At 41.9% G+C, this 27,284-nt stretch overlaps 2 protein-coding genes across 2 annotated transcripts; both read right to left on the reverse strand.

The window, feature by feature from the left end:
- Positions 1-536: 536 nt before the first annotated feature.
- LOC119733927 (aromatic-L-amino-acid decarboxylase-like) lies at positions 537-12,939 on the reverse strand. The gene is made up of 12 exons (XM_038207288.1): positions 12,739-12,939; positions 8,458-8,571; positions 7,559-7,681; positions 6,894-7,028; positions 6,127-6,237; positions 5,348-5,380; positions 4,158-4,319; positions 3,967-4,034; positions 3,095-3,188; positions 2,572-2,670; positions 1,709-1,810; positions 537-1,217 (listed from the first exon to the last, which is right to left on the reverse strand). Exons 1-12 carry the CDS (start codon positions 12,937-12,939, stop codon positions 936-938), a joined length of 1,524 nt encoding a protein of 507 aa, XP_038063216.1. The 3' UTR covers positions 537-935.
- Positions 12,940-14,764: 1,825 nt separating this feature from the next.
- Positions 14,765-27,060, reverse strand: LOC119734039 (aromatic-L-amino-acid decarboxylase-like). Its single transcript, XM_038207416.1, has 12 exons — positions 26,860-27,060; positions 22,804-22,917; positions 21,168-21,290; positions 20,378-20,512; positions 19,837-19,947; positions 19,168-19,200; positions 17,993-18,154; positions 17,530-17,597; positions 16,755-16,848; positions 16,189-16,287; positions 15,644-15,745; positions 14,765-15,430 (listed from the first exon to the last, which is right to left on the reverse strand). The coding sequence occupies exons 1-12, from the start codon at positions 27,058-27,060 to the stop codon at positions 15,149-15,151; spliced, it is 1,524 nt and encodes a 507-aa protein (XP_038063344.1). The 3' UTR covers positions 14,765-15,148.
- Between the last annotated feature and the right edge of the window lie 224 nt (positions 27,061-27,284).

Below are 27,284 nucleotides of genomic sequence, written 5' to 3' on the forward strand. Positions count from 1 at the left end.
GATTGTCACGATACCATTAGACTAACAGCCTGCAGGTAGACTGATATTCGTGTTAAAGCTATAGTCCATCATTTGCAGCCATCCGAAAAAGTAACTGGCGTATTATTGTTGAAAAACATACTTGGTTGAAAGATAGTAAGGGAACTAAACTCCCTGTGAAATTAATCTTTCTGGCAAGCTATCATTTTGAAGTAATCAACGAAAGAAGGCCTTTCCAACGGTGCGTCTTAAGACGCACCGTAGGAAAATTTAAATTAGTAGTTCGTTTTGTTATTAGGCGCAGCGCGCGCAAGCATTGGCACGACGCACAGGCACGCGTGGTTGCTATAATTTGTCGGATCAGTGCGCGACATCGCGTATAGCTGCAATTCAAAATTCAAAACATGATTCAGCAACTTTTGATTTGAAATTGAGATCATAGAATGCTGTTTTTCTCGGAATATACAGCTGAAGCTGAGCTGAAACTTCGTCAGGTTAGTTGTTCAGTATCCTTCATTAGATTTTGAACACTTTTGTTTCTTCAAACGAACAAAATGTACAAATTACAAATGATGGACTATATTTTTAAACACGGCCAGGAAGACAAACTCGTATATAAAAACACTACTCAAAAATAGATGCAATGATCGGTAAGAACATTTTATACGATGTACATAATTGTGCTAATCTGCTGCCTGTCCTCGGCTGAGGGAATGTAAGGATCCTTCTTACTGTCTCCCAACGATCGTCAGGATTCGCCGTTGTACAGTCAAACCTGGCTACAATGGCCACCCAAGGGACCGGTGGAATGTGGCCACTTTGAGCAGGTGGCCACAGTGGAAAGGTTATATAATACATGTACTGTTGTCGGGTCCAACCAATGGTGGCCAGACTGAGCAAGTAGCCTCTTTATCAAGGTGGCCAGAGTGGCAGGTTTGACAGTATTTTCATGGATGTTAAGAAGTCTCCAGGACGCCCTCCTCTCTTCCCAAGACTTCCCCGGAGTCTGCCGACTCTCGCCCCTGCAATCCCTGCCCATCTCCCCGGCTTTCGCGAAGCACGACCTCGGCGAAGCATGTGATGATGTCCCAGGTTTTCTTGGTGATCTCCTCGGAGTAGTGCCAGTTGGAAGGGGTGAAGCGGATGACGTATTTCTCTTTGAGAGAGGCGGGAACCATGTGGGCCTTGCCAGACTCGTTGATCTGTTGCAGCAGGACTTCTGTCAAAGTGTTCTCCCCCTGTGGACATTAAACAGCAGATTTTACGGGAACAAATAAACGAAACAGCGTTTGATTTGCAACTTTATCCAGAAACAATCCCAGTCAATCGTCCAGTAATCATATCCTCATGTATATGACTTGAAGCTTTGCATGGTGGATGAGATAAAGTAGAAAGATTGCGGGTAACATCATGAGGAAAGTAATCTCTTCTTGAAAGAAGTGTGGTTCTGAAAAGAACCGGTGGTCTCATCCTCCTGAGAACGGACAGAGCACACTGTCCGACACGTCGAGTTACCCTCAACCAACCGGTTCTTTTTCAGAAAAACACTTCTTCCAAGAAGATATTACTTTCCACATGGTGTTACCCGCAATCTTTCTACTTGATCATATCCTCCTTCAAAGTTTATGAACGCGGATCCTGGATTTGATTACAGCATGTATCAAAGTCCTCGAGATATTTTGGATTTTTTTTTAATGTCTAAATCGAGATCTCCGGGTTATCTTCGTACCTTGAGCCTGAAGCACACGAGGCCGAACTCCACAGTGCCGACAACCTCGAACCTGTCGTCCGCACGCACCCAAGACTCGAACATCTTGGCCAAGGCCACGTGCTGTCATCCAAAATAATCGTACGAAATCTATGAAGTGTGATTACTGTAGGGAGCTATATACCCATCTCACGAATAAAACAAAAATGCAAACATGCGAAAAGTTAGGAAATAATAGTTTGGGGTAGGCCAAATCGCCAACCACAAGGCAAAGTGCCACTCGAGATGGGGATTACCAACAAAACAAAAAGAAGCAAGTTATACACAAGAAGTAAGATCGGGTCGGGTGCGATCTAACGTTAACCATTATAGTTAACTAACTTCGCTCGAACGAAGGATGATTGGACTACTCTGCATAGTCGGCTTTTTGGAACTGAAAACTAGGCCACGGTTCCATCGCTGGTTACCAATAGCCGCACGCATCATAATGCACGACGCGAAGCCAGGACTAAGAAGTCTCGTGATGACACGGTTTTGATCACTGTTTGACCAGAGGCATCCGCACATTGATATTTAGTGCGCAGGCGTAAGTTACGTCATGAATCAACCAATATTGTCGACTAATGGTCCTCACCCGAGCGTGTTCAGAGATGAGGAACCAGTTGATAGTGTTGAAATGTGAAAAGTAAAGCAATATCTTGGTAAGGAGACCCACAGGAAGGCAGTACGAAGAAAGAAGCTTGGAGATAACTTCTCCACAATAGGGTTCAAGAGAACATAATGGAGGAAAGGAGGCAGCAAAAGGTATGCTATGGATGAATGAGAAATGAGAGTAATGGTTGTAAACGGGTGAAAAGATAATGTTGACGTTGGTAAAGACCTACCGATCGTATCGCTGATTGTAGACCCTCTACGCCGTGCATCCTGATGACGAACCAGAGTTTCAGTGATCGAAACCGCCGACCCAGGGGGATGGACCAGTTCTGCCCGAATTTGATGACAACAAAACATAAAGGTATCACACCAACAGAGAACATTACCATTTAGAGACTATACTTCAAGTCAAAACAGCAACCAGAACAAGATACTGAGGCTTTGCATGCTGGAGAGTACACCTTCGGAGATGTTTGTGGATGTACAATGTAAATGACTGTCTCTCAAGGAAGGTGGTTATGAGATGAACGAGTCAGAGTTGTGTACGCGACATGTCCCCTTATCTTGAAGCCAAAACGACGAATAGCATCTCTGGACGCTCTCAGAACCATACCTTTCAGTGTCCTGAACTTCATGTGGTGTTCCCGCAAACTTCTTCCAAGATATTTACGACTTGTACGATTAACCCAGTTTTGAAGAAAAAAGAGCCAACAATTGAGATGAATCAATTTTGAAGCAAATGTGTTCTCTTACCCTGTAATCAATCCTGTGTTGTTCCTCATCATCTTCCAGGTAGTAGATGCGGTCGATGGAGAGAGCATCTATTAACAAGTTCTTATCTCTCACCCTGAAGAACGAACAAGAACATTTAATGCATCTCTTCCACATTTTATACAAGGCTTATACTGATGACCTGGGGAGTGTGTGGCCTAGTGGTTAGGGTTCGTGACTCATGATCAGAGGGTCCGGGGTTCGAATCCAGCCGCTGGTCATATATTGTGTCCTTGGGCAAGGCACTTCACCCCCACTTGCCCCTCTCCACCCAGGAGTATAAATGGGTACCGGCATTAGCTGGGGAGTAACCTGCGATGGACTAGCATCCCATCCAGGGGGAGTAGAAATATTTTCAGTCGTTTCATGCTACTGAAACCGGAGATAAACGCCGGCCTGATGAGCCACGTTGGCTCGGGACAGACTTACTTACTATACTGATGACCTCAAGGAAAGCTGGGTAATCGGCTCAGCGAAAAGTAAAGTTCGTTTCGAAAAGGATGTAAAATTGCTACTAACTGGTAAGTGGTTTACATTCAGTAGTCAATGGCGAGGGTTCTTAAACTGAATTTACGATTAAGTTCTTCTAGTACCAAGAAAAAAGTGGCTATTCCCGTAAGTTGCAGTTTATATCCATAGGCGACTGTTCTCGGAGAACGTTGCAGTGATTACGATCTGTGTGGTGGTTTTTTGCCTAAGTCTGTTGAGACAGTTATTGTGACATTGCCCGAAGAATCTTGGCCTTAAATTCGGTGTCGAGTGTTTCGAACTTCGATTGCACCATTTGCCGTCTCAAGCGAGTTAATGAATATTTCATATAAACCAAAGGTGCCTTTAAAAAGGGAGCACATTACCACATGATCGTACCGTCCGCACCCATCCGCATCCACTTAGCAGGGTTGCTGTTGAATGACGACACGCACTGGAGCAAAAAATGAAGCAAGCTGCTAATCAGTTTCAGGGGTTGTTACTTTTACCTTTGCTATTGACACACCGAAAGAAATCACCTTATTTTTACATTTAAAAAAGGTCGCTTAAGTCTCACCTGGAATCCGTTGAGTAGATATCTGTACTCCGGGCAGATGAGTGCGTTACCACCGTAGGCGCCGTCTACGTGAAGCCATAGGTCCTTCTCTGCGCAGACTCGTCCGATCCCGCCAATATCGTCAACTGCTGAACTGCCTACTGTCCCGAGGGTTGCACACGCCTGAGATTAATGTATTAGTTACAATCTTGTAACGTCATTTTGAAGGTTTTGGCGCTATATAAGATTATACGTGTAATGGTACCATTAAGGAGACACGTTGTCGTAATATCTTCGCACAATGGGAGACATCGGTAATTAGGCCTAATGTCACAGCTACCCTTTAGAGGCAATTTTTTTTGTCGCAATTAGATTATTTTTGTTGCTCGTGGTCTAATTAGTAAACATACCGAAATTCGTGGAAAAAGGACAAGGGAATATTGGGTTAGGGCACATTTCAGTTTGAAACATTTTGTGCACAAGTCTATGGGGATGTCTCCCAAATGTCCAATCCAGGGTAATTATTATTGTTGTTGCTGTTGTTGCTATTGTTGCTGTTGTTGCTGTTGTTGCTGCTGTTGCTGCTGTTGCTGTTGTTGCTGTTGTTGTTGTTGCTGCTGCTGCTGCTGCTGCTGCTGCTGCTGCTGCTGCTGTTGTTGTTGTTGTTGTTGTTGTTGTTGTTGTTGTTGTTGTTGTTGTTGTTGTTGTTATTATTATTATTATTACTACAATCATGGGGTTTCAGTGAAGTCTTCCTTTACTGGTAGCAAAAACAAACGTCACAGGCCTTTCCTGAAATGGAATTCCTGTCCTAGCTCTCCTTCCAAAAGATTTTTTGGGGGGATTTGACACAATCGAAAAGAAAACCAAAGGTTTGTGGTCTAGGAGGCTCAGTAATATTAAATTAAATCAGAAAGGAATGTAACATTTCAAAATTTTCATGTACCAATTCCTTTTCTTTGTCAAGACACTAATCAGGGAACCATGACCTTTTGGGATGCTTATTCTTTTTTTTTACCTTTTAGGAAAAGGGTGCTATTAAAACTTTTCTTTTGGCTCCCCCACGTGGACGTTATTTACAGTGAACCTCGTAACATCGCATAATTTAGTTGTTCTTTCTTGCTCATGATAGTAATTTTTTTCTAAATAGGTTTGGGTGTTGTGGAAACGTTGGACTGATTTGCAGAAAAACGGAATGATACTTAACTTACAAAGAATGGAATCAATCCGCTGGCTATATCCTTCTGTACGATAAATGAAAGAAAATGACAGACAGTGAATGATGTAAAATAACACGTAATAGTCTCTGTTAATAAAACTGATTATTCGATTTGTGTGTGTGAATTACACTTTGAAAATATACAAAATAATATCAGAGACTGCAGCCTATTGAAATTACATGCATACCCCGCAAATGGCCCATAGGCAGGATGTCATGTCTGGGGTAAGTACAGCGCTTCAGGGGTCCATACTGCATGTTTGGCTGGATAGGAGGGGTTTAGCTGTCAATTGGGGGGGGGGGGGGGTCAGACATGTAATTTTTTTGGCATTATTTTCCCATTTTTAGCGGCCAGGGGTGTTCAGACCCCCACCCTCTGTGCATCCACCATTGCATGCTTGAGGAGTTCCACCATCCACTGCTACGATATTAAACATGCATGAGTTCCGTGTTAATAATTCGCACTGCCCTGGTGATTATGCAAGGCCTATCAAACGTTTCCTCACTCCCCACCCCAGGTCCAATGTCGGGATTTGGTCACGTTTTTCATGCCCCAGGGTGGGGATTTTTGTCACTCAAATTACATGACGTACTACATGGAAAAGGCAATCACTAGTGCGCCCCATGTATGTCGGCGCATGGTCGGGGATTGTCACTTAAATTCTGCCCGAGGGTATGGGGATTTTGTCACAAGTGACATTCTCCACGTCTTGGGTGGGGCAGCCCGGGGGAGGGGAAGGGGTAGGGGGAAGCAATTGATAGGCGCATTACCTCCACAGCTTCACGCAGCGTCTCGGCACGCAGAGAAAACTTTTCGTCGGTCGACAAAACACGTGTCTTCACGAGGCAAATCCGGGCCGCCTTCTCCACTGCAGAATGAGCCTGAGAAAGAAGAATTGGTTTGCAGAATTGCCTGAGGTAACCCGTGAACAATTCCTGCAACGACCGTACGGTCTAATCTTGGGAGCTCACAGTAAACAGAACGTTGACATGTTTCCCCGACTGGTTTATATATAGGTAAATAATGAGGTGAATTTAAAAGCATAAAGGATAATTGGCATTTATACCAAAAGCCTATATATATGCCTATATGTCGTCAAAACGCTTACTTGAAATAAAGATCGTACTGGCTAAACACCCCGTGAAATTATTCCGTCTAGGTTGCTGGCATTCTATAATAGAAATCAAGAAATGTAGGCGATTTCCAACGACCAGTCGTTATTGAATGATCGTTAGAAATAAAGAGTTTCTAGACGAAATCGTGTTTGGTGAACAAAAGGTTGTGCATGGTTTTTCCACCGTTTTCTCGAATTGTGTAATATCCACTGCTGAAACTTCAACAGGCTACGGTAAGAAGAAAAAGTTTTTTTGTGCCGTTTGATTTGAAAACTTCGAGATATGCGCACTGAAACTTTCAAAATGGAAACATGATTTTTGCAGTACAGGGCCAGCGCCAACGCGTGTGCTTATACAAGCTTACACACCCATAACTTCAACTTCAATATCTGGTCATCTTTTGGGGAACGAGCTTTGTGTACCTCTTCTGAGAAATATGCCACGAGTTTGGACACCAAGATGCAGTCCTCCACGTCTGGTTGTGTCTCCTTCAAGGCTGTGATGGTTTTGTTTCTGGCTGCAAGCATGCACACGAGGACACACTCACTGGATGAAGTCTATAGCACAAAGAAAAACAATACAACGACCGCGTCAGAGTTACTTGGCTATCGGGCTTGCAATCACACATGCGGCCATGCAACTGCAGTCCTTCCCCCAGACGTGTTTGTGTTTCACTAGCATTGCGAGCCAAAGCAATTAATTAGGCCACAGCCCATAATGGAACACATGGTATCTGTGAGAAATAGTGTCAATGCATTCAATACAGTTCCAGCTGTTTGTTTCCTACCATAATTTCCATGTTTATTGCCCAAATTATTCTCTCTAGTACCAATTCAGTCCTTCTCACATACGTGTTTGTGTTTCACTAGGCATTGCGAGCCGAAGCAAATTAATTCAGCCACAGCCCATGGAACACCTGGTATCTGTGAGAAATAGTGTCAATGCATTCAATACAGTTCTAGCTTTTTGTTTCCTACCATAATTTCCATAGTTTTACCCAAATTATTCTCTCTAGTACCAATCTGCCGTCACTCGTTGTCTCATTCTTGGCATCCTTAATCGTGTGACCACGCGTGCCCACCCTTACCTGGATGACCCCTCCCCCTTTACCCCCCTCGGTGTACGGCAGCAGTTCCTTGGGTAGACCCATCATGCGCCCCAACCAGTCAATCATGACCGTCTCCAGTTCCGTTATAGCTGGGCCGGTGAGCTGAAGTGGCGAGTCAAAAAAAGAAAACAAACTGAACGCTTTAAGACGCTATTAAAGACACCAATTAAATCCTCGGTCGTGTTTAAACATTTGGGCAAATTGGTGGAAAATTTATTTTTAAAAGAATATGACTCCCAAACTACATGTACTATACAGGGTGAGAAAAAATCCGAACCCCCAATTTTGGGACTATTGTTTTAGTGAAGTTCTGTACCACTTTTAAAATCTTGGATATGAAAGCCCAATTCAAAAGCTTTCTTTTAGTACAAGACTCATTCAAATCACTCACGTACTTTTCAAGTTATGGAATTTCAAACACAACCACCGTCTTAAAGTTCTGTCCACGAATCACAGAAAAGGTGTGCGTTCTTTCAGCAAAATGAAAACAATTCCCACGCATGTGATTTGTTTTCGTTTTGCTGAAAGAACACTTACCTTTTTGTGATCCTTGGACAGAACTTTAAAACGGTGGTTTTGTTCAAAATTCTGGAACTTGAAAAGTACATGAGTGATTGGATTGATTCTAGTTCTAAAAAAAACCTTATGAATTGGGCTTTCATACCCCAGATTTTGAAAGTGCTACATGCAGAACTTCACTAAAACAATGGTCCCGACATTTGGGTTTCGCTTTTTTTGACTCACCCTGTGGAGCCATAGGAAGAACCAAAGCTACATCTCAAACAGCCATAGGTAACGATAAAACACACCAGTAACCTTGATTATTTTTTTTTTTTTACATAAATCTGATTTTGATTGAAAGAAAAATATTTCCCCACCCAGGTGAAACTGACGCAGCCCAAGCCGGCAGATAGAAACTCGCCCAGCATCGAGGGGTAAGAGCTCCCGGTCGGGAAGTAGGCGTGGAAATGAGGATGCTGCCAGTGGGTCATCTGTCAAGGTATGAGCAAGAAAAAAACAAAGTTCCTTTTGCCTATTAATTAGTTGAGGTGTACAGCATAGCCAGTAGAGTTGTACGCCATCCCCCAACTGCGTGGGTTAATTCAGGTGGGTAACATTAATTGATAGGATTTCAAAATAGAGGACATTATCGGGTAACACCACGTGGAAAGAATCCCTTCTTGAAAGAAGTGTGGTTCTGAAAAAGAACCGGTTGGTTGAGTGTATAACTCGACGTTTCGGACAGTGTGCTCTGTCCGTCCTCAGGAGGGTAAGGACGGACAGAGCACACTGTCCGAAACGTCGAGTTCTACACTCAACCAACCGGCTCTTTTCAGAACCACACTTCTTCCAAGAAGAGATTTCTTTCCACATGGTGTTACCCGATAATTTCCTCTATTTTATCTCATCCGCCATGCAAAGTTTCAAGTCATATATATGATAGGATTTCAGTTGATTAAATAAATTGGTGGATGGTAGGCTGTTAAAATGCCCATGAATTTTCTTCATGCATCTTTCTGCTGCTAAGAAGGCAAACGGACTTTCAATAATATTTTCTTCTTCTTTTTTTATTTGAAAATATGTATTAAACTAGCCGGATGCTGCTTTTTGCGCGGCACCTACTCTGCAAAAATGCTGGGTAATAAAACGAAAGCTGGGCAACTTCATTTCGGCATTTGTTGGGCAATTTCACGGCAACAAATGGATACAATGTTCAGTTGGGTAAAATAGCATGTTGACTAACATTGGACAAATCCTAATTTCTATGATTTGGGCAATCTATTTGATGGTTTGATAAACTTACTAAAATGTTGAGCAAAATACTTTTTTCCCCAAAAATGTTGGGAATGTCATGGGCAGGCCGGCCCTATTTCAGCAATTTTAGCTCGTGAAATAAGTCCGGTGGCGGAAGATTTGTTGAGAGAATTGGGGCTGTCGGACCTTGTTTGTTTGTTGTTTGTTTATTTCCATTTGTACAACAAAAATACAATGAGAAATTACAACGAGTTGATAATATAAGTACAAATGGGGGTTACGTTCAGAGGTACTTGAGAGGTACATTTGGGTAAGAAATCAATTTTCGTTTTTCCCAGATAATTAAGAAGCTGTGATAGCTTTTATGTACGAGCAAATTTCAGGCCTATAATTATGTACGTGTTGCCTACATGTACACGAGGTAGACCTACAATCCCGGCCAAAATGGTTGGGACACTTCCTGAGCCTGCCACGGTCACCCACTCCCCCGCTCGCGATCGCCCGGTCAATGTTGTTCTCTCCAGCTGATGGATCACACACCGCGCAATGAGAAACAACATTGACAGGGGGCCGGGGTTTTGGGGCCCAGCGAGATTTGGCCAGAATTGTAGCCTACGGACGATACAATGTCAAACGCATAGGCCTAATAACAGTAATATAGATATAGTTGGTGTTGCCAATTCCGTATATATTGTACTGTTGAACATAAAGCTCAGTGCAATGAGAAATTTGTGTTTGATTTAAAACATTGGAAATAATTCCCGTCCAACGTTTATCAATAAATGAAATTTCTCAAAGTGGGCAAAGTAAATGCCCTTAAAATGCGTTTTTCTTGTTTTTTTTTGTAACATGCTGTCTTGATTTAAATTATATTTAATTCTGTAGTAATTGAAACACCAAGTCATCAATATTTATTATTGTCAGTTGATCAAGGGACACTTTGCGGATTTAATTTTAAACATCTCTTTAAATCTCTTGATTTGAGTTATATTTAATAATTTCTTTATGTAGTAATTCAAAACCTAGTCATCAACGTATAGTGTTTTTATTATGTTGTCTGGACTCGAGTTATATTTAATTCTGAAATAATTTGAACACCAAGTCATCAACATTATTGAGAACATGCTCAGGCGCGGATACGGGAGGGGGGGGGGTAACCCCCCCCACCAGCTCTGTCCAAAGAAAAAAATCCCATACAAATGCCTAGCAAATAATACGAAACACCCCCACCGCTCTGACACCCCCCCCCCAAAAAAAAATTATACTGGTATAATGTCCGCCTGTTCAATATAGAGACAGAGGCAGCTTAGATAACGGTTAGTTGTACACCATTCTGTAATCTAGTGTTAATAATCGTCGAATTTGACGAATTTGTGTCCGTCGAAAAAAAAACTGTCTACATTTTTAGATGTCTTTGCTGATGAAACCCCCCCCCCCTCCTCTGCAAAAAATCCTGCATAGGTCCCTGTTTGCTGTTTTGATTTGAGTTGTATTTAATATGTAATAATTGAAAAGCGAGTCATCAACGTATATTTTTTTTAACATGTTGTCTGGACTCGAGTTATATTTAATTCTGAAATAATTGAACACCAAGTCATTAACGTATATTGTTTGTTAAAAAAAAATTCTCGGCTAATGGCTTACCAACAATTGTTTTTTGTATTGTATTGTATTGTTTTATTTTTCCATTTGTCACAAATTAATATAATGCAAATGCAACAGTTTATTTACTACAACAATAAGTTAACTTAATAGAATGCTAATACATGTACAACACTTTGATCAATTAAACATGAATTGTGACAGATGGGGGAACCAGGAAAAAAGCCTAAGCTTATACAGAGGCCTGGTCCCGTTTGTGAATAACTTATGAAATAAACAACAATTCTAGCTATAATTTAAAACAGTGGTCAATAAATTAATTTACTAATTATTTACTTGGCATAATAGTAGAAAAACTGAAGGAAATTGAAATATACAATTGGAAAACAATTGATCTTTTTTTTTATTCTATGCACTCAGATGTGCAACTCCAGCGAGCATTCTAAAACGACTCAATCAGAATGATATACACTTCTCGTTTAAAGCATAATTACAAGCGACACGGCTGTGACATGCCAAAAAAGATATATACATTATAATTATAACAGACGCTCAAAGAATTACACGTCTTTCATACATAATTACATTATTCAATTAGTAAGGTCTCATCATCGTAAATGCGTGCCGACATATGCTGCGGATCAGCAGTGAGCAGTGCCCCGCGTATTGTATTGCCATTGATTGCCTATGTATTTTACTGTATGTGTTGGCATGTATGTACGTTGACGAGTTGTTCAGACCATGGAGCTAAATAAACCGCAAACACACAGACTGCACACCCACACTCAAATTTGTATCCTTGTGGAGACATTTCTATGTTCTCGTGTACTAAAATGTTCGATCTGATACACCGTGGCCTCTGGAGACATGCACAAAATAGGGAACAAAAGATTGTATACGTCTCCACAGGGCAATTTTTATAGATGAATACGTCTCCACAAGGTTTTCACGAAATAGATATATGGATTTTACTCAAAAACTAGACATTTCCAAGGTATGTTGATGTGTCGCAAATGGTATAAGGGATATTTAGACCGAATTTCAGCCAAGGAAATTAATTCTGGTTAAAATAAGAGCATTTTGAAACTGTACTTTCAAACTCACACAAACTGAAATGTGTATCCTTGTGGAGTCATTTCTTTGTTCTCGTGTTCTAATAAGTTTTCGAGTTTGAAGGTGTACTTACAAAATGCTCCTATTTGAACCACAATTAATTTCCTGGGCTGAAATTTGGACTTAATATCCTTTACATAAAATACTTCAATTTGCGACGAATCAACACACCTTGGAAATTCCTAGTTTTTGAGTAAAATCCATATATCTATCTCGTGATAACCTTGTTGAGACGTATTCACCTATAGAAATTGCCATGTGGAGACGTATACAATTTTTGGTTCCCTATTGTGCATATGTCTCCAGAGGGTACCGTGTAACAGATTGCTGCAATACACCGCCCATGCACACACACAGTCGTGTTTTACTATACTCACGAGGACCTGCCCCTTTCCTTCTTTCGTTCCCTTTTGTTTGTACTAACTTTTTCTGGACAACTGCCATATGGGTTGTACAAAAAAAATTCTCCCGAGGACTTGTGCCCAGGTCCTCGGGCAGCGTCGGGCCCATTGTTACTACACACTCGATCCCCATTGTCCCAAGTCCTCAGTCCTATTGGATAAGCAGTACACCTAACCACACCCTTTTTTCTGTATAGTATAGCGGAGATTTCGGGAGACCAGTAAGTTTTTGTTAATACCAACCCCTTGTAAGAGGTTTACAGTATTCCTTAATACCGACCTACTCACCCCCGGCAGGATCTTGTCTTGTATATCCGTCATGATGTCCTGCCACGCCTCGGGTTGCTGGGGCGCGTTCGCAGGTAACAGTTTGTGCAGGTAGCCTGGCTCCACGGAGGGTAGCACGGGACGGTCCTTGACGCCCTTCAGATAGTCCACGATAAAGTCAGCCACCTCGCCGGCAGCACGTCGAAACTTATCCTCATTCATGTTGCAAGTTAGTAAGTTGTCTCGTTTTGGTGGAAAAATACAAGTATTTAATGTACATGTATTGGTCTACATATGTTCGGTGAGGTGGTAGCACATTAGGTCGTGGGGCGTACGTGCAGCAGTTGCATACCACAGATACCAAGGCGCGCCCTCAGTAGACCATCACAGTTTGGGTCGAGGAGCCCTTTTCTCGTGCTTTAGAAATCCTAAAACTGTGAAACGAGTGAAGGGCCACACATGAATCTATCTCAATCCGTTTCAGATTTTGGAGGAGGTCCGGACCTACGATAAAACTTTTCTCAAGGTATACAACAGTCATTGTTTAGCCAGCCTAAAGAGCCACCCTAGATGTGGAAAAATGGCGGTGATTTGAAAAAAATCAGAATAGGCATACCTCATGTGCACATGTAAGACCTCAGACGTAATGACGTCTCGCTTTGTTTAATATAAAGACCGGCTGGCTGCTCTGACACTTCCCAGTGTCACGTGAAATTTGGACTTGTATGAAATCCGTTGCCTTTCACCGTTTTATTGGTTGAACGTTCACAATCCTTACGTAGGCATGCGCAGTACTACCAGTGAGTCAGTATTTCATAGTCCTTAATTCACAATACACCGGCACAGCTGCGTTCTGCGGCAGACTGTGATCTACGCACGAAGCGCGCGTCAAATCTCCATAAGGAGTTGTAAACGACGACTCTCTCGAGAGAAATACCATAAGTATAGCTAGAGGGGTGTCCCGAAAAACATGAAGTAAACTTGTTGAACAAAATCGTTGGAAATTTTATAATGTTTACTTAAAGTTTTACTTTTGGATCAAAAAGTTAGTATTTTTATTAACGGAAAGGTATTCATGAATGAGAATAAAATGTGCTTGGCCGGTTTTAACCACTCTGTTTAAAATCGGCTGGAGTCTGGATGTTGATGATTGATGTTGGTAATTATCAGCATTCAGACTCCAACCGGTCTTAAACATAGTGTTTAATACCGGCCAAGCACACATTATTCCCTTAATACTAATATTAATAATAATAGGGGAAAACGAAAGTAAAAATACTGATATAAATCTTCTTGCGTTATCTATCATTTACATAACAGAGAGATAACTTAATTCACTGATAACCCAAGGTTAATCGCTACAGTAAAGGTTTAATTAAAGAAGTAGAAGTAGCAGTATTTGTGTAGTTTCATAAAGCAACCGCGGCAACGGAGCTCAAAAAACATACAAAAAAATACAATGAACTGAAAATATTTGATCACTTAAGTAATTTCATGATTTAAATGTTATGATCAGGCGCGGTTCTAGAACCAATATTTTGGGGGGGCTAGCACGGTGGATCCAGAATTTTTTTCAGGGAGGCGTGCTGAAATGTTGACCGGTTATTTTTTCCAGACACTTAGGCCTCCGAAAATCAATAGGTGTGTGTGTGTGTCTGTGTGTCTGCGTGTGTGTGTGTGTGTGGGGGGGGGGGGGGGGGGGGGGGGGGGGGTCTCATGCCATATTTTCAATGGGGAGCGCCAATAAAATCCTAAAATCATTCACACTATATTAACTACAAATGTACCCTTGTCACGACTATTTCTTTAGGGGGAGACGGTTCGCATGTACATCACAATCCTTCTTTTTGCTAATGCAATTTCTTTTTACGGCATTTATTTTTGGGGGGCTAGACAAAATTTTTGGGGGGCTAAAGCCCCCCCCCCTAGCCCCCCGTAGAACCGCGCCTGGTTATGATATACATCAGTTTTGTAGTACTCGTACTCGTACTCGTACTCATGGAAAAAAAATGCCTTGCATTCGTACTCGTATACTCGTACTCATGGCTCTCGTACACATGATAAAGTATTCGTACACGTACTCATGGAAATGTACTTGAGAACAACACTGATACATAAAACCATTGAAATTGTCAAAAAACATAAAAAGAGTGATTGTAACAAATTGAATTTTAATTAAAGAGCTGTTACGAAAAGTAATCAGAAACACTGAATACACATCGTGTTCAAATTTGATTGTCACGATACCAGATATTCGTGTTAAACACGGCCAGAAAGATGAACCGGTATATAAAGACAAAACTCGAAAATAGATGCAATGATCGTTTTTTTAATAGGACACTTAATTTTTTTATAATTTACATAATTTTATGCTGATCTGCCTGTCCTTGTTGGCTGAGGGAATGTAAAGAGATTTGTATTCTCATGGACGTTAAGAATTCTCCGGGACACCCTCCTCTCTTCCTAAGACTTCCCCGGAGTCTACCGACTCTCGCACCTGCAATCCCTGCCTGTCTCCCCGGCTTTCGTGAAGCACCACCTGAGCGAAGCCCGTGATGATGTCCCAGGTTTTCTTGGTGATCTCCTCAGAGTAGTACCAGTTTGCGGGGGTGAAACGGATGACGTATTTCCCTTTGAGGGAGGCGGGAACCATGTGGGCCTTGCCAGACTCGTTGATCTGTTGCAGCAGGACTTCTGTCAAAGTGTTCTCGCCCTGTGGATAGTCAATGCGGATTTGAGTGGAATCAAAGGAAACAGCGAAGGATGTCAAGGTTACCCAGATGCACATACAGTCCCCTATCCAGTTAATGACTGGCTTGCATACATGTCAGTGCGGACTTATCCTTGATATGAATATATTTTTTATTGAAGTCCGAAAGAACAGATTCTTATATAATTTAAAATCATGTTGGAATCATCCTCGTACCTTGAGCCTGAAGCACACGAGGCCGAACTCCACGGTGCCGACAACCTCGAACCTGTCGTCCGCACGCACCCAAGATTCAAACATCTTGGCCAAGGCCACGTGCTGTCATCCAAAATAATCATAATTATACGAAATACATGAAGTTGATGAGCTGTATACCCAACACCCAGAATCAAAAAATCACAAAATGCGATCATGCGAAAAATAGAGCTCGTCATAGACTTTTGGTACTCGCCAACCACAAAGCAAAGGGTGAATCAAAATGGGGGTCCATAAACAAGATAGGAAAATGTGAGGTACCTGTGGATATTTTTGTTGAACTGTGATAAGTTGCAAGAAGAAGGAAGCAAGAACTTGGTAAGGAGGTCCACAGGCGGCAGTGCGAGGAAAGAAACTTGAAGAGTACTACCAGGCCTTCGAACGCATGGATGAGAGGAGGCAGCAAATCCAGTGGAGCATGTGAAAGTATTCTATGGAGGAGCGAGAAGTGAGAGTAATGGGTGTAAACGGGTGGCAAGATAATGTTGATGTTGGTGAAGACCTACCGATCGTATCGCTGATTGCAGACCCTCTACGCCGTGCATCCTGATGACGAACCAGAGTTTCAGTGATCGAAACCGCCGACCCAGGGGAATGGACCAGTTCTGCCCGAATTTGATGACAACAATATCATAAAGACCTTACATCAGCAGATAGCATACCATTTAAAGACCATATACTCTAAAACAGCCAAAACAGCAACCAGAACAAGATATCGGGGCTTTGCATGCTGAAGAGTACACCTTCCGCGATGTTTGTGGATACACGATGTGAATGACTGTCTCTAAAAGAGAAACGGTTCTGAGAAGAAAGAGTTGGGGTTGTTTCAAGGCCCACGCGACATTTTTCAAATGTCTTGATACCGAATGTCAGTGCATGCATACTGATCGAAACGTTGATTTAGCATCTCTGGGTGCTCTCAGAACCATATGCGAGCTTTAAGAGACAGTTACTTTAAGAGTTGGTCCCGCAAACTTCTCCCAAGATATTTACGGCTTGTACAATTAGCTCAGTCTGATAAAAAAAGTGCCCACTGAGATAAATCTATTTTGAAGCGATTCTGTGCTCTTACCTTGTAATCAAGCCTGTCTCTTTCCTCTTCATCATCCAGGTAGTAGATGCGGTTGGTGGAGAGAGCGCTTATTAACAACTTCTTGTCCCGCACCCTGATGAACGAACAACAAAACTGATAGCATCTCTCAATTGTCAATTGGTAAGTGGTTTACTTTCAGTAGTTCTATAGGTGAGTAGTTGTAGATGATTTCAATTTATGATTAAGTTCCTAATGTTGTACCTATAAAACAGTGGCCATTCCCCATGTGTTGCAGGTAGCCAACGATGTTGTTATCGGCGACTTAATAGCTTGGTTGCGGTATCGCTGTTGTATCAGGTTCGAACAAGCTCGGTGGTCGAGTAAGACGTCTGCGCTAGTAAGCAGGAGGTCGTTGGTTCGAGACCCACGCGAGTAATTATTTTTCTTAAAGTCACTCAAGACAACGCGGACTATACAGTGTTTATAAACATACGTCGGTGAAGTGCAAAACCAAATATTGGATTTTATCTACGTTTAATATCAAAGGAGAACGTTGCAATGATTGCGATCCGTGTGCTTTTTTTGCCTCAGTCTGTTGAGACGATATCGGGGTATTTCCCGGAGAAACTTTGGCTTGCTTAAGTAAGCCAAAATTTGAATTTGACATCAACATAATACATGGGACCAATGGATATTTCAGAGAATTTATATGAAGGATCAATTGAACAGACAACAAATTCAACAAACCAAACGGAGCCATTCAGAAGAAACTGGCTTTCAAACAGAAAAGATTCTTAAAAGGGAAGCATCATACCACATGACTGTACCGTCCGCACCCATCCGCATCCACTTTGCAGGGTTGCTGTTGAATGATGATAAGTACTGCAGCAAAAACAACATTTTGGGGGTTCAAAATAATGGGAGGGACTTATACCGACCGGCCGGTCGGCCGTTGCAAGTGAGAAGGATTGTGACGGGGCGGGATGGGGTGAGGGAGAACCCCCTCGCTTGACGCTTGGATGCTTTTTTTCTAATCCCTTTTTCTTTGCTTCCTTTCTGTTGCCTAATTTGTAGTAGTCTCCTTCACTGTTCTCCGGTTAAATTAAAAGGAAACGACACTTTTTGAAGGGGGCGGGGGACTTGGGATGCAGGATAGGGGATCTGCCAGTGGTTACCGTTTGCCGTTTTTATTTTAATGGGATACATTGAAAGGATTCCCCTGTCCTGTGACATCGTATACGAAAGGGGAAGGAAATAGCCGGCAATTCTATCTAAACCTGAAATCCGTTGAGTAGATATCTGTACTCCGGGCAGATGAGTGCGTTACCACCGTACGCGCCGTCCACGTGAAACCATAGGTCCTTCTCTGCGCAGACTCGCCCGATACCGTCAATATCGTCAACTGCTGTACTGCCTACTGTCCCGAGGGTTGCACAAGCCTGAGATTGATTTAGTAATCAAGATAACCTTTTGTGGGTTGCGCAAACAAACATACAGACACCCAAACAAACAAATAAACACCCCCAACACCCCAACAAACAAACATATAGGAGTCACGTATGAAGTGAAAGTCCCCCCTTTTTTTGTTTGTTTTTTAACCCTGCGCAGCGTTTACAAAAAACCTTTACAACAACTCATCAACTGCTGCCCAGAGGGCAGCAGGTACTTTCCCGCACTACGCAAGAGCCTATTCATAGCAATACAACAAAAATCCACGTGCCAGACAGTGTCCAGACAGTTGCCAGACAGTGCGCTGGAAAGATAATTGACTGGCGGCTGTGGTATGCAGTTATGAAGGGAGATGACTGTGTCAAGTTACTGGTCTTTGTTGATTTTCAATGAGACTTGGCAGGAGGCCTGGTCGAAAGTTTGTTGACACGGCCTGGGTGTAGCCCTGGCTGCAAAGTTCATTAAACCAGCTGATTTGGCAAGGGTTGAATGAGGATTAGATAGGAGGTGAACGTTTTTGGCCCTCAATTTTTATTTTTTTCAAGAAAATTCGGTTACCTTGGGCCCAAAGGGTAGCAGGTCCCTCTGCGCAGTTAAAGAACCTGTGTAACACTTCTAACATAGTTAGAGTAATTATGTGGTTTAGGTTTACTTTTAGGTTTAGGTTTAGGTTTAAGAAGAACAGTGCAAATTTTGTTCGCTCTAAACAATCTGTTTATGAGGTTTAAGAAAATTGTTTACACCCTCATCTGCAGACCAGAACCCACTCATCTTTTGGAGATGCTTACAGTAAATACTCGCTTTACTTTTCCTTTGGGGGGGGGGAGGGGTGCGAACGATAGACGTGGTGCAGTTTTTGGGATAGCTGTATTAACGAAACTCTTCTCCCTACATCCTTATAATTTACTGATTCATTTCTTATTCACTTTTTTGGAGGAATTTGGATGCGTAGTAAAAGTTAGAATCGTTTCTGACACGAAATTTTGAATTGCGTAATACTTACAAAGAATGGAACCATTCCTCTGGCTATATCCTTCTGCAAGATTAATGACAGAAGTGAAAATCTTGATTGAAATGTAATATTGTGAAGCTTCATATGCCACACAATCCCTGTTATTTCAGTAGCACGGCAGGGACGTACATGTCTGGCATAATCACCGAAGAACGTTTAGGTTGCAACCAAGTAAATTAATTCTCATAGACACCTGTCCTTTAGAAATACTCAGAGCTCTCACAGGTGTTCAGGTTGAACAGAAAAATGCTTATCAACCTGTCGTCTTTCATTTTCCTTTCGAGTTTTGGTGGATTGAGCAATGAATGTTTGGAGAAATTAAAGAAGACCACCCTTAAAACGCATGATAGTTCCCAGACTGGAAAAGTAGCCATTTTGAAAGAGGATCCCTCCTCCACAATAATTATGGCTAAATAGCGCCATTTTCTGACCTAATTGCATCCGAAATGCTTAGAATTGGAAGCCCCAAGTCCAGGCCAGGGGTGCAGTGCCATTATGTCTTCAATCCCCCAGTTCCATGGCTCTCAGAACTCTCAAATATGTAGAATAATTTGAATGTATATTAATTATTTATGAGCTCGGCGGACGGATTCCATGCCATATTTACTCGGTGTCATCTTTTTTAAAAGTATCGTTTTGTTAATTTACGCGACATTATACCTCCACAGCTTCACGCAGCGTCTCGCCACGCAGAGAAAACTTGTCGTCGGTCGACAAAACACGTGTCTTCACGAGGCAAATCCTGGCCGCCTTCTCCACTGCAGAATGAGCCTGAAAAAGAAAAGAGGGTGCTAGTTAAAAGCGGAGGTGAAACCTCGTGATCAGTCGTGAACAATATCTGCATGTTTTGACCAGGGGAGCTTATTATATACACTACGGAGAGAAAGTTGATATACTTATTTAGCCCCACAATGGCTTGGGTACATGCACTACGAGTCTCAAGTGCCTGAAATCAACCCACCCAGGGGGGGGGGGGGGGTGAATGGGTACCGGCATTAGCTGGGGAGTAGCCTGCGATGGACTGGCATCCCATCCAGGGGGACCGGGGATAGAAAGTTTCTCAGTCGGTTCATGCCAAGGAAACCTGGAGATGGGAACGCCGGTCTGATGGGCCAAATTGGCTCTCGACAGACTTTACTCACATAATTCAAGAGTCAATTAACAATAAAAAGAATACACGGAAATGTGCTTGGTGTGATACCTCCTCCGAGTAATAAGCCACAAGTTTGGATACCAAGATGCAATCGTCCACGTCTGGATGCGACTTCTTCAGAGTTGCGATGGTTTTTGTTCTGGCTGCAAGCATGCCCACAAGGATGCACTCGCTGGATGAGGACTACAGCAATACAAAAGAGAATACATCGAAGACCACAGGGTATGTATGTTCCTGTAAAGTTCTGGACATTATATCGGTAACTCTTTTTGAATTGTTGGATTTGACTAATTTTCTCTTTTTACTTTTCCCCCGAATCCCTCCCATACCTTTTTGATATACATGTACATATGTTATGTCTGTATACTTAAATTTGTTAATAATAAGATTTTAAGGTTTTTTTCTATTGTGATAAACTTTCTAAATTAGGCAATGTGTTCCATTTTTCAAAGGTTGATAAAGAGTTGGCATCCGGATCCCGGGTGTTTTGGTATGTATCAGGAATTTGACCCAAGCCCAACCAAATGGCCATTTCGCCCCAAAGACCTTTCACAAGTTCATATATAGATATAGCATCACTGTCCCTCCTAGCCTATATCCACCCTTTTACCGAAATTCAGGGGCGGATTAGGGTTTGGATCAAGGGGGGGGAGGTAAGCCGCAAGGGAGGAGGTTAAATTGACACGTGTTTGCTGTGTTTCTCTACATGATTTTCCTATTTTGTCTTTGCGGCTGAAGAGGGGGTTCAGATCCCCTTATCCCATACAACTTTCACTGCATAAAAACAAATTAAACGTCACATTTCCGAAATCTTGGGACCAACTTCTCCCGTCCTTACCTGGATGACCCCTCCCCCTGTGCCCCCCTCGGTGTACGGTAGCAGTTCCTTGGGAAGACCCATCATGCGTCCCAACCAGGCCACCATGACCGTCTCCAGCTCCGTTACAGCGGGACTAGCGATCTGATAATAATAATAATAATAATTACTCTTTTCGCCTCAATAGGGTGACTTTCCAATAGACTTGTGCACAAACCTAAACTGTCACCTAACCCAAGTTTACCTAATGTTTTTTTCCACGAAATTTAGTATTTATACTAATTGGACCATGAGGAATCGATCTAAATGGTCTTCGACGGCAAAATTCCTTGTCCTAAGGGTCGTTTTCATAAAAGGGCGACAGTGAAAATGTCGCCTTAATAAGGTGTATCGCCCTATTGTGGACGGAGTTCGCAAAATCTGTCGCCCTATTACAGTAATAGTAGTAGTAATACTGAAGTCTTATATAGTGCACGTATCTACCAACAATTAGGTACTCAAGGCGCTGGAAATTATGTCTATTATTTAAGACAGGTAAATAAAGTTAATGACAAATGTGAGACCCACTATGTAGCACCTTATAAGGGTTGACAAGGTGCTGCGGCGCATATTGCAGCCACTGCCAGAAACACCTGGGCAAACCCCTTCTCTTAGCGATAATTATACTGGGTTCTTTAACGTGCATCACACAACACACGGGACCTACGGTTTTACGTCCCATCCGAAGGACGAAGCAATAATGGTAAAGTGCCTTGCTCAAGAGCACAAGCACCATGTTCCCACGGTCAGAATTTGAACCCATGTACCACGGCACACGAGTCGAACACCGTAACCATTCGACCACAGCACCCCATGATGAGGAGAAGAAATACATATCAAATCAAACACTTGAAGACGCCCAATTAAAACGTCACTTGAAACTCTGGCAGTTTATGTGTATAATTATTTTGAATCATTGTTGCAGTTGAGTCAATCCCAATTCATATCTCACGTCCTTTCACGAGTCCTTTTACAAGTCACACGACCTTTCTTAAGTCTAGTTACAAATAACGGGATGAACAATGATAAACGAATGGTTTCCATATTTTTATTTGAATAACTAGTGACTTGACTTGAGACTGAAGGACTTGCGATGGACCTGTGTTGGACTTGCAGGGACTTGTGATGGACTGACCGACTTTGACTTATTGGTATAAGGAGTAGGGTACAATTTCCATAGGCAGAACCAAAAATTACAACTCAAGTAGCCATAAAAAAAAGAAACGATATATGTATGTCTTTCATTTAATTGTTATGTTAACGAACGTTTTTGGTGGATTAAATGTTTGTTTTCTCCTTTTCAATCGTACCTGTTTTCAAATCTGTTTTACATAAACCGCGCCTAGTTTCTGGTATTTTAACAATATTGCGAACGTGTTTACGTTTGATTCTTTTTTTTCGCTGTGCTCATTTAGTAATCTGTTATTATTTGAATATGTATTATGCATTGAACAACAGTGTTTTGGTGTTTCAACACAGGGTCCCAAAAGAGAATAGTTGATGGGGCTACTCTGGTAAAATAAAACGTTGAGTAAATGATTACAAAAAAAGTTAACGAGTAACTTTGAAACAAATATTCAAAAATCGTCCAACTAACAAACAAATCACGTTTTCTCACCCAACTGAAACTGATGCAGCCCAAGCCGGCAGACAAAAACTCGCCCAGCATCGAGGGGTAAGAGCTCCCAGTCGGGAAGTAGGCGTGGAAATGAGGATGCTGCCAGTGGGTCATCTGTCAAGGTAGGAGCAAGACAAAAAAAATAAAGAAATGTGCTTTCTCTGATTGGATTAGGTGTATTGTCTACTAAGAAATTGTGCATCTCCCTCAACTTCGAGGGATGTTGGGTTGGTAACAAAAAAAAGTATATTAATTTTGTAAAGTTGAACAAAGAAACTGACTGGAGTGCGGTTTGAACCTACGACCTCCGGATAAACCCGTATATGCCATGAAGCCAGGGATCACGCCCAAAGTCACGATGTTGCCCTGGGAAATAGCAAACGGGGATCACTCAGAGAGGATACGGCTTTTCATTACACATTTATAACGAACCACAAAGGGAAACTTACTAGGTTATGACAAGAAACATAATAAATGGGGCCACTTATCTACCGTCATGTTAGCAGTTTTTCCAATGGTTGTGAATTTCAACACATGTATGGACATGCAGCCTTTCCATAAAGATAATTTAACCCTAAAGGGGCCGGGTTATTTTGACCATCTCTCAGCCGGGGGAGGGGGCGGATTCCGCCCCCCCCTAAGATCTCGGCCATTGAGTGACGAAAAATTTTGAAACTCAACACATGCATAGAGCAACTCTTCCTAAACATGCCCAAGAAATTTCATGACTATAGGTCAAAGGTTTTGGAATTATGGCTAATTAATTATTCATATGTATGAATGGCAATTCTGCTCGGTGTACACGACGTATATGCAAAACTTCAGTTTTCACGGCGCGTAGCGCCGGAAAATTTTTCGCTACGTGCCAACCCGCGGTCCAATTTTTATGTTTTTGGTATCAAAAGATGCGCAAAGCTCGAGGCTAAAAAGTCATAACAGCTCGGGTCGCGAAAAATTTTTTTTTAGAAGCTATCGCGGAAAATGTTGAAGGGGGGGGGGGGGGCGGATTCCGCTCCCCCGGCCCTTTTAGGGTTAAGTTGATTATATATATTGCTTTTTGACATTATCATCGAAATTCCATCAAAAAGTGGACGGAAAACTTAGGTAACTTTTTTTCCGTCCATTTTTGGTTTCTATGTAGACATACACTTGTAGGTCAAGTCCCCGTCGCTACGAGCTGGAGACCTGGACGGGCCTTGTTAATGTACACATGATGAGGTGGCGAAAATGCTCCTCCAGCTGTTGAATTTCAGTGTTTGCTTTTATTCGCCAGTATATGAAGCCCGGGAAGGGACAGGGTGGAATTTTTTTGGGGAGTTTGCTAATTCGTTCGCACAAATTACTAATTCGTTCGCACGAATTACTAATTCGTGGGAACGAATTACTAATTCGTTCGCACGAATTAGCAATTCGTGCGAACGAATTACTAATTTGTGCGAACGAATTACCAATTCGTGGGAACGAATTAACAAACTCCAGTAATTCGTTCGCACGAATTAGTAATTCGTTCGCACGAATTACTAGGCCTAATTCGTTCCCACGAATTGCTAATTCGTTCGCACGAATTACTAATTCGTTCCCACGAATTGCTAATTCGTTCGCACGAATTAGGAATTCGTGCGAACGAAATAGCAATTCGTGCGAACGAATTAGGAATTCGTGGGAACGAAATAGGAATTCGTGCGAACGAATTAGCAATTCGTGGGAACGAATTAGTAATTCGTGCGAACGAATTAGCAAACTCCCCCAAAAAATTCCACCCTGTCCCTTCCCGGGCTTCATACCAGTATGTTGGCCGAACGACGACTATATTTTCTTCAGACGAAGTTTCTATTTCGCAGTGTCCCAAAAGACAAAATATTAGATTCGAAATATAAACTTAGATATATGAAGCCCGGGAAGGGACAGGGTGGATTTTTTTTTTGGAATTTCCTAATTCGTTCGCACGAATTGCTAATTCGTTCGCACGAATTCCTAATTCGTTCGCACGAATTAGTAATTCGTTCGCACGAATTAGTAATTCGTTCGCACGAATTACTAATTCGTTCGCACGAATTACTAATTCGTGGGAACGAATTACTAATTCGTTCGCACGAATTACTAATTCGTGGGAACGAATTAGTAATTAGTGCGAACGAATTACTGGAGTTATTCGTGCGAACGAATTGGTAATTCGTGCGAACGAATTACTGGAGTTTGCTAATTCGTTCCCACGAATTAGTAATTCGTGGGAACGAATTAGTAATTCGTTCGCACGAATTAGTAATTCGTTCCCACGAATTCATAATTCGTGCGAACGAATTACTAATTCGTTCCCACGAATTAGTAATTCGTGCGAACGAATTAGTAATTCGTGCAAACGAATTAGTAATTCGTGCGAACGAATTAGGAAATTCCAAAAAAAAAATTCCACCCTGTCCCTTCCCGGGCTTCATATAGATATCCATGGTTTGTGTGCAGTATAAAACGTATATATTTTCATTTTCTGTTCAATATTTCTTAAATATTTCTGCAATATTTCTGCAATATTTCTTCAATCACGTGACATTTTTCGGGGCTATACGGGCATGCAACTTTTCCTCGGATCAGCTGATTTCCTCGTTTTTCATTTCACATTATACCATTTCAAATTGGAAAACACTGTAGGGGGCCTATAAAGTCTTGTTGAGCTAAGAAATTTCCATCCCTTAGGCCCCCCCCCCCCCAAAAAAATAAGTCGGTCTCTGGTCAGCGCGCGCGTCGATTTTAAGCATGCGCGTCGATCTTTTTTTTTTCCAAAATGTTCCGCGGTATTTCCAACAGCGCCCTCTATTTCCGCACCTCCTCAATTTTTTTTACCAAAAAGCACCAAGGAATGGGAAATTGCACCAAGGCAAATGATCGAAAGCACCAAGGCAAATTGTGGAGGACACCAATGTACATAAGGACACCAAAAAAACAAAATAGTACCCACCTTGTCTGTACAATCCAAGCTTGAAGAAAAAAAAAGGAAAAAAAAAAAAAAAAGCCGCGTGGCCGCGTCAATTCCGGAACTTAGGTCTGACCAGAGACCGAATATTTTTTTTTTTTGGCCTTAAAATTATATTCTGTCAGAATTTTACCTTGCATTTGAAAGGTATAACTATTGATGGTAACGTGTCTCCCTATTAGGGTATATTTACAAGTATATGTGTTACCCAACCTATTCTCATGGTTTGTGGTACAAGGGGTCCAAGAATATAAGTGTGGGAACTTAATACATTTTGTTGTCTGGTAAAAGGAAACAGCTGTTATTTTGTGTTAATATATATATATACAGTTTATAACATTTATACTGGTTGCAGTTGTAATTATGTTAATATTAACAATGATTGAATTGGAATGGACGCCAAGCTCGATTTTGAAACACCATGCATAATTATTTTATGTTATATATGTACTGGTGGTAGAAAAAGCAACCGGCCTTTAAAATATATATTTAGTGTTTCAATTCGAAAGTATGTTGATCCTTACTACCAGTTTTGTAAATTGTATTGTGAGTTGGATATTGTTGATGAAATTATAGAATTGAGAGTTTGTTCGATGAGTATGGCCGATTGCACATGCAGTAGGCCTTTATTAGACTAACTTTCTTTTACTTGCAATGTGTATGATCAGTTGAATTTGAATCAACTTTCGTTTATTACTTTGTCAAAAAAATGGAATACTACTATTTTCATCACGTTGTAACTGTAATGGTTTTCTGTCTGAAAAAAAAATAGCCAAACAGTTTTGACAAAGAAATAAACCACCACGTTGGAGATACACTGTGTGGCAACTGATATTGGTGGAAATAAATAACGGTTTGCGCAAACTATTTTTGGTTTCAGGGTCTGAAGGCCGAATTAGACGTTCTCTCTATGAGCAAATGTTGGTTGCAACGTAGGTATACTGTCATGGGATAACACATTTTGTACTCAAAATAACGGCAAACCCAGATGTGCCACTGTGGGTTGACAAACAACAAGGCCCTTGCGAAAAAAAAAAACACCTTTGATAGTGTCCGATCACTACAGTCGTTTTAATTGCCCAACTCACCCCTGGTAGGATCTTGTCTTGTACGTCCGTCATGATGTCCTGCCACGCCTCGGGTTGCTGGGGCGCGTTCGCAGGTAACAGTTTGTGCAGGTAGCCTGGCTCCACGGAGGGTAGCACGGGACGGTCCTTGACGCCCTTCAGGTAGTCCACGATGAAGTCAGCCACCTCACCGGCAGCACGTCGGAACTCATCCGCATTCATGCTGCGAATATACAAGTGCGCTCCTTATTTGTGAACTAGTAAAAGTAATCAATATAAAATGAACCCTTAATGTGAATGGAATGCCTGATGTTGTAAAACAGTGTAAAAAGCTGTTTATGCCGATGACATGCGGGCGTATTCTTTGCCTGACAGAACTCTACTCAAATTGGTAAAGCCCTGGAGGCTGACATGTAGAGGGTGACTCAGTCGTTGAAAGAGAACAA

Source organism: Patiria miniata, unplaced genomic scaffold (assembly GCF_015706575.1).
Source record: "Patiria miniata isolate m_02_andy unplaced genomic scaffold, ASM1570657v1 HiC_scaffold_26, whole genome shotgun sequence".
Taxonomy (NCBI): domain Eukaryota; kingdom Metazoa; phylum Echinodermata; class Asteroidea; order Valvatida; family Asterinidae; genus Patiria; species Patiria miniata.

Excerpts from the sequence above, each read along its gene's own strand:
- LOC119734039 (XM_038207416.1), bottom strand. The coding sequence starts at position 27,060 with ATGAATGCGGATGAGTTCCGACGTGCTGCCGGTGAGGTGGCTGACTTC. Across the intron at positions 19,201-19,836 it reads CGCTGCGTGAAGCTGTGGAG|AAGGATATAGCCAGAGGAAT; the intron begins GTATAATGTCGC and ends TTAATCTTGCAG. Across the intron at positions 16,849-17,529 it reads GCGGACGGTACAGTCATGTG|GGTGCGGGACAAGAAGTTGT; the intron begins GTATGATGCTTC and ends TTCGTTCATCAG.
- LOC119733927 (XM_038207288.1), bottom strand. The coding sequence starts at position 12,939 with ATGAATGAGGATAAGTTTCGACGTGCTGCCGGCGAGGTGGCTGACTTT. Across the intron at positions 7,682-8,457 it reads GCTGCGTCAGTTTCACCTGG|CTCACCGGCCCAGCTATAAC; the intron begins GTGGGGAAATAT and ends TCGCCACTTCAG. Across the intron at positions 4,320-5,347 it reads GCGGATTGATTCCATTCTTT|GCGTGTGCAACCCTCGGGAC; the intron begins GTAAGTTAAGTA and ends CATTAATCTCAG.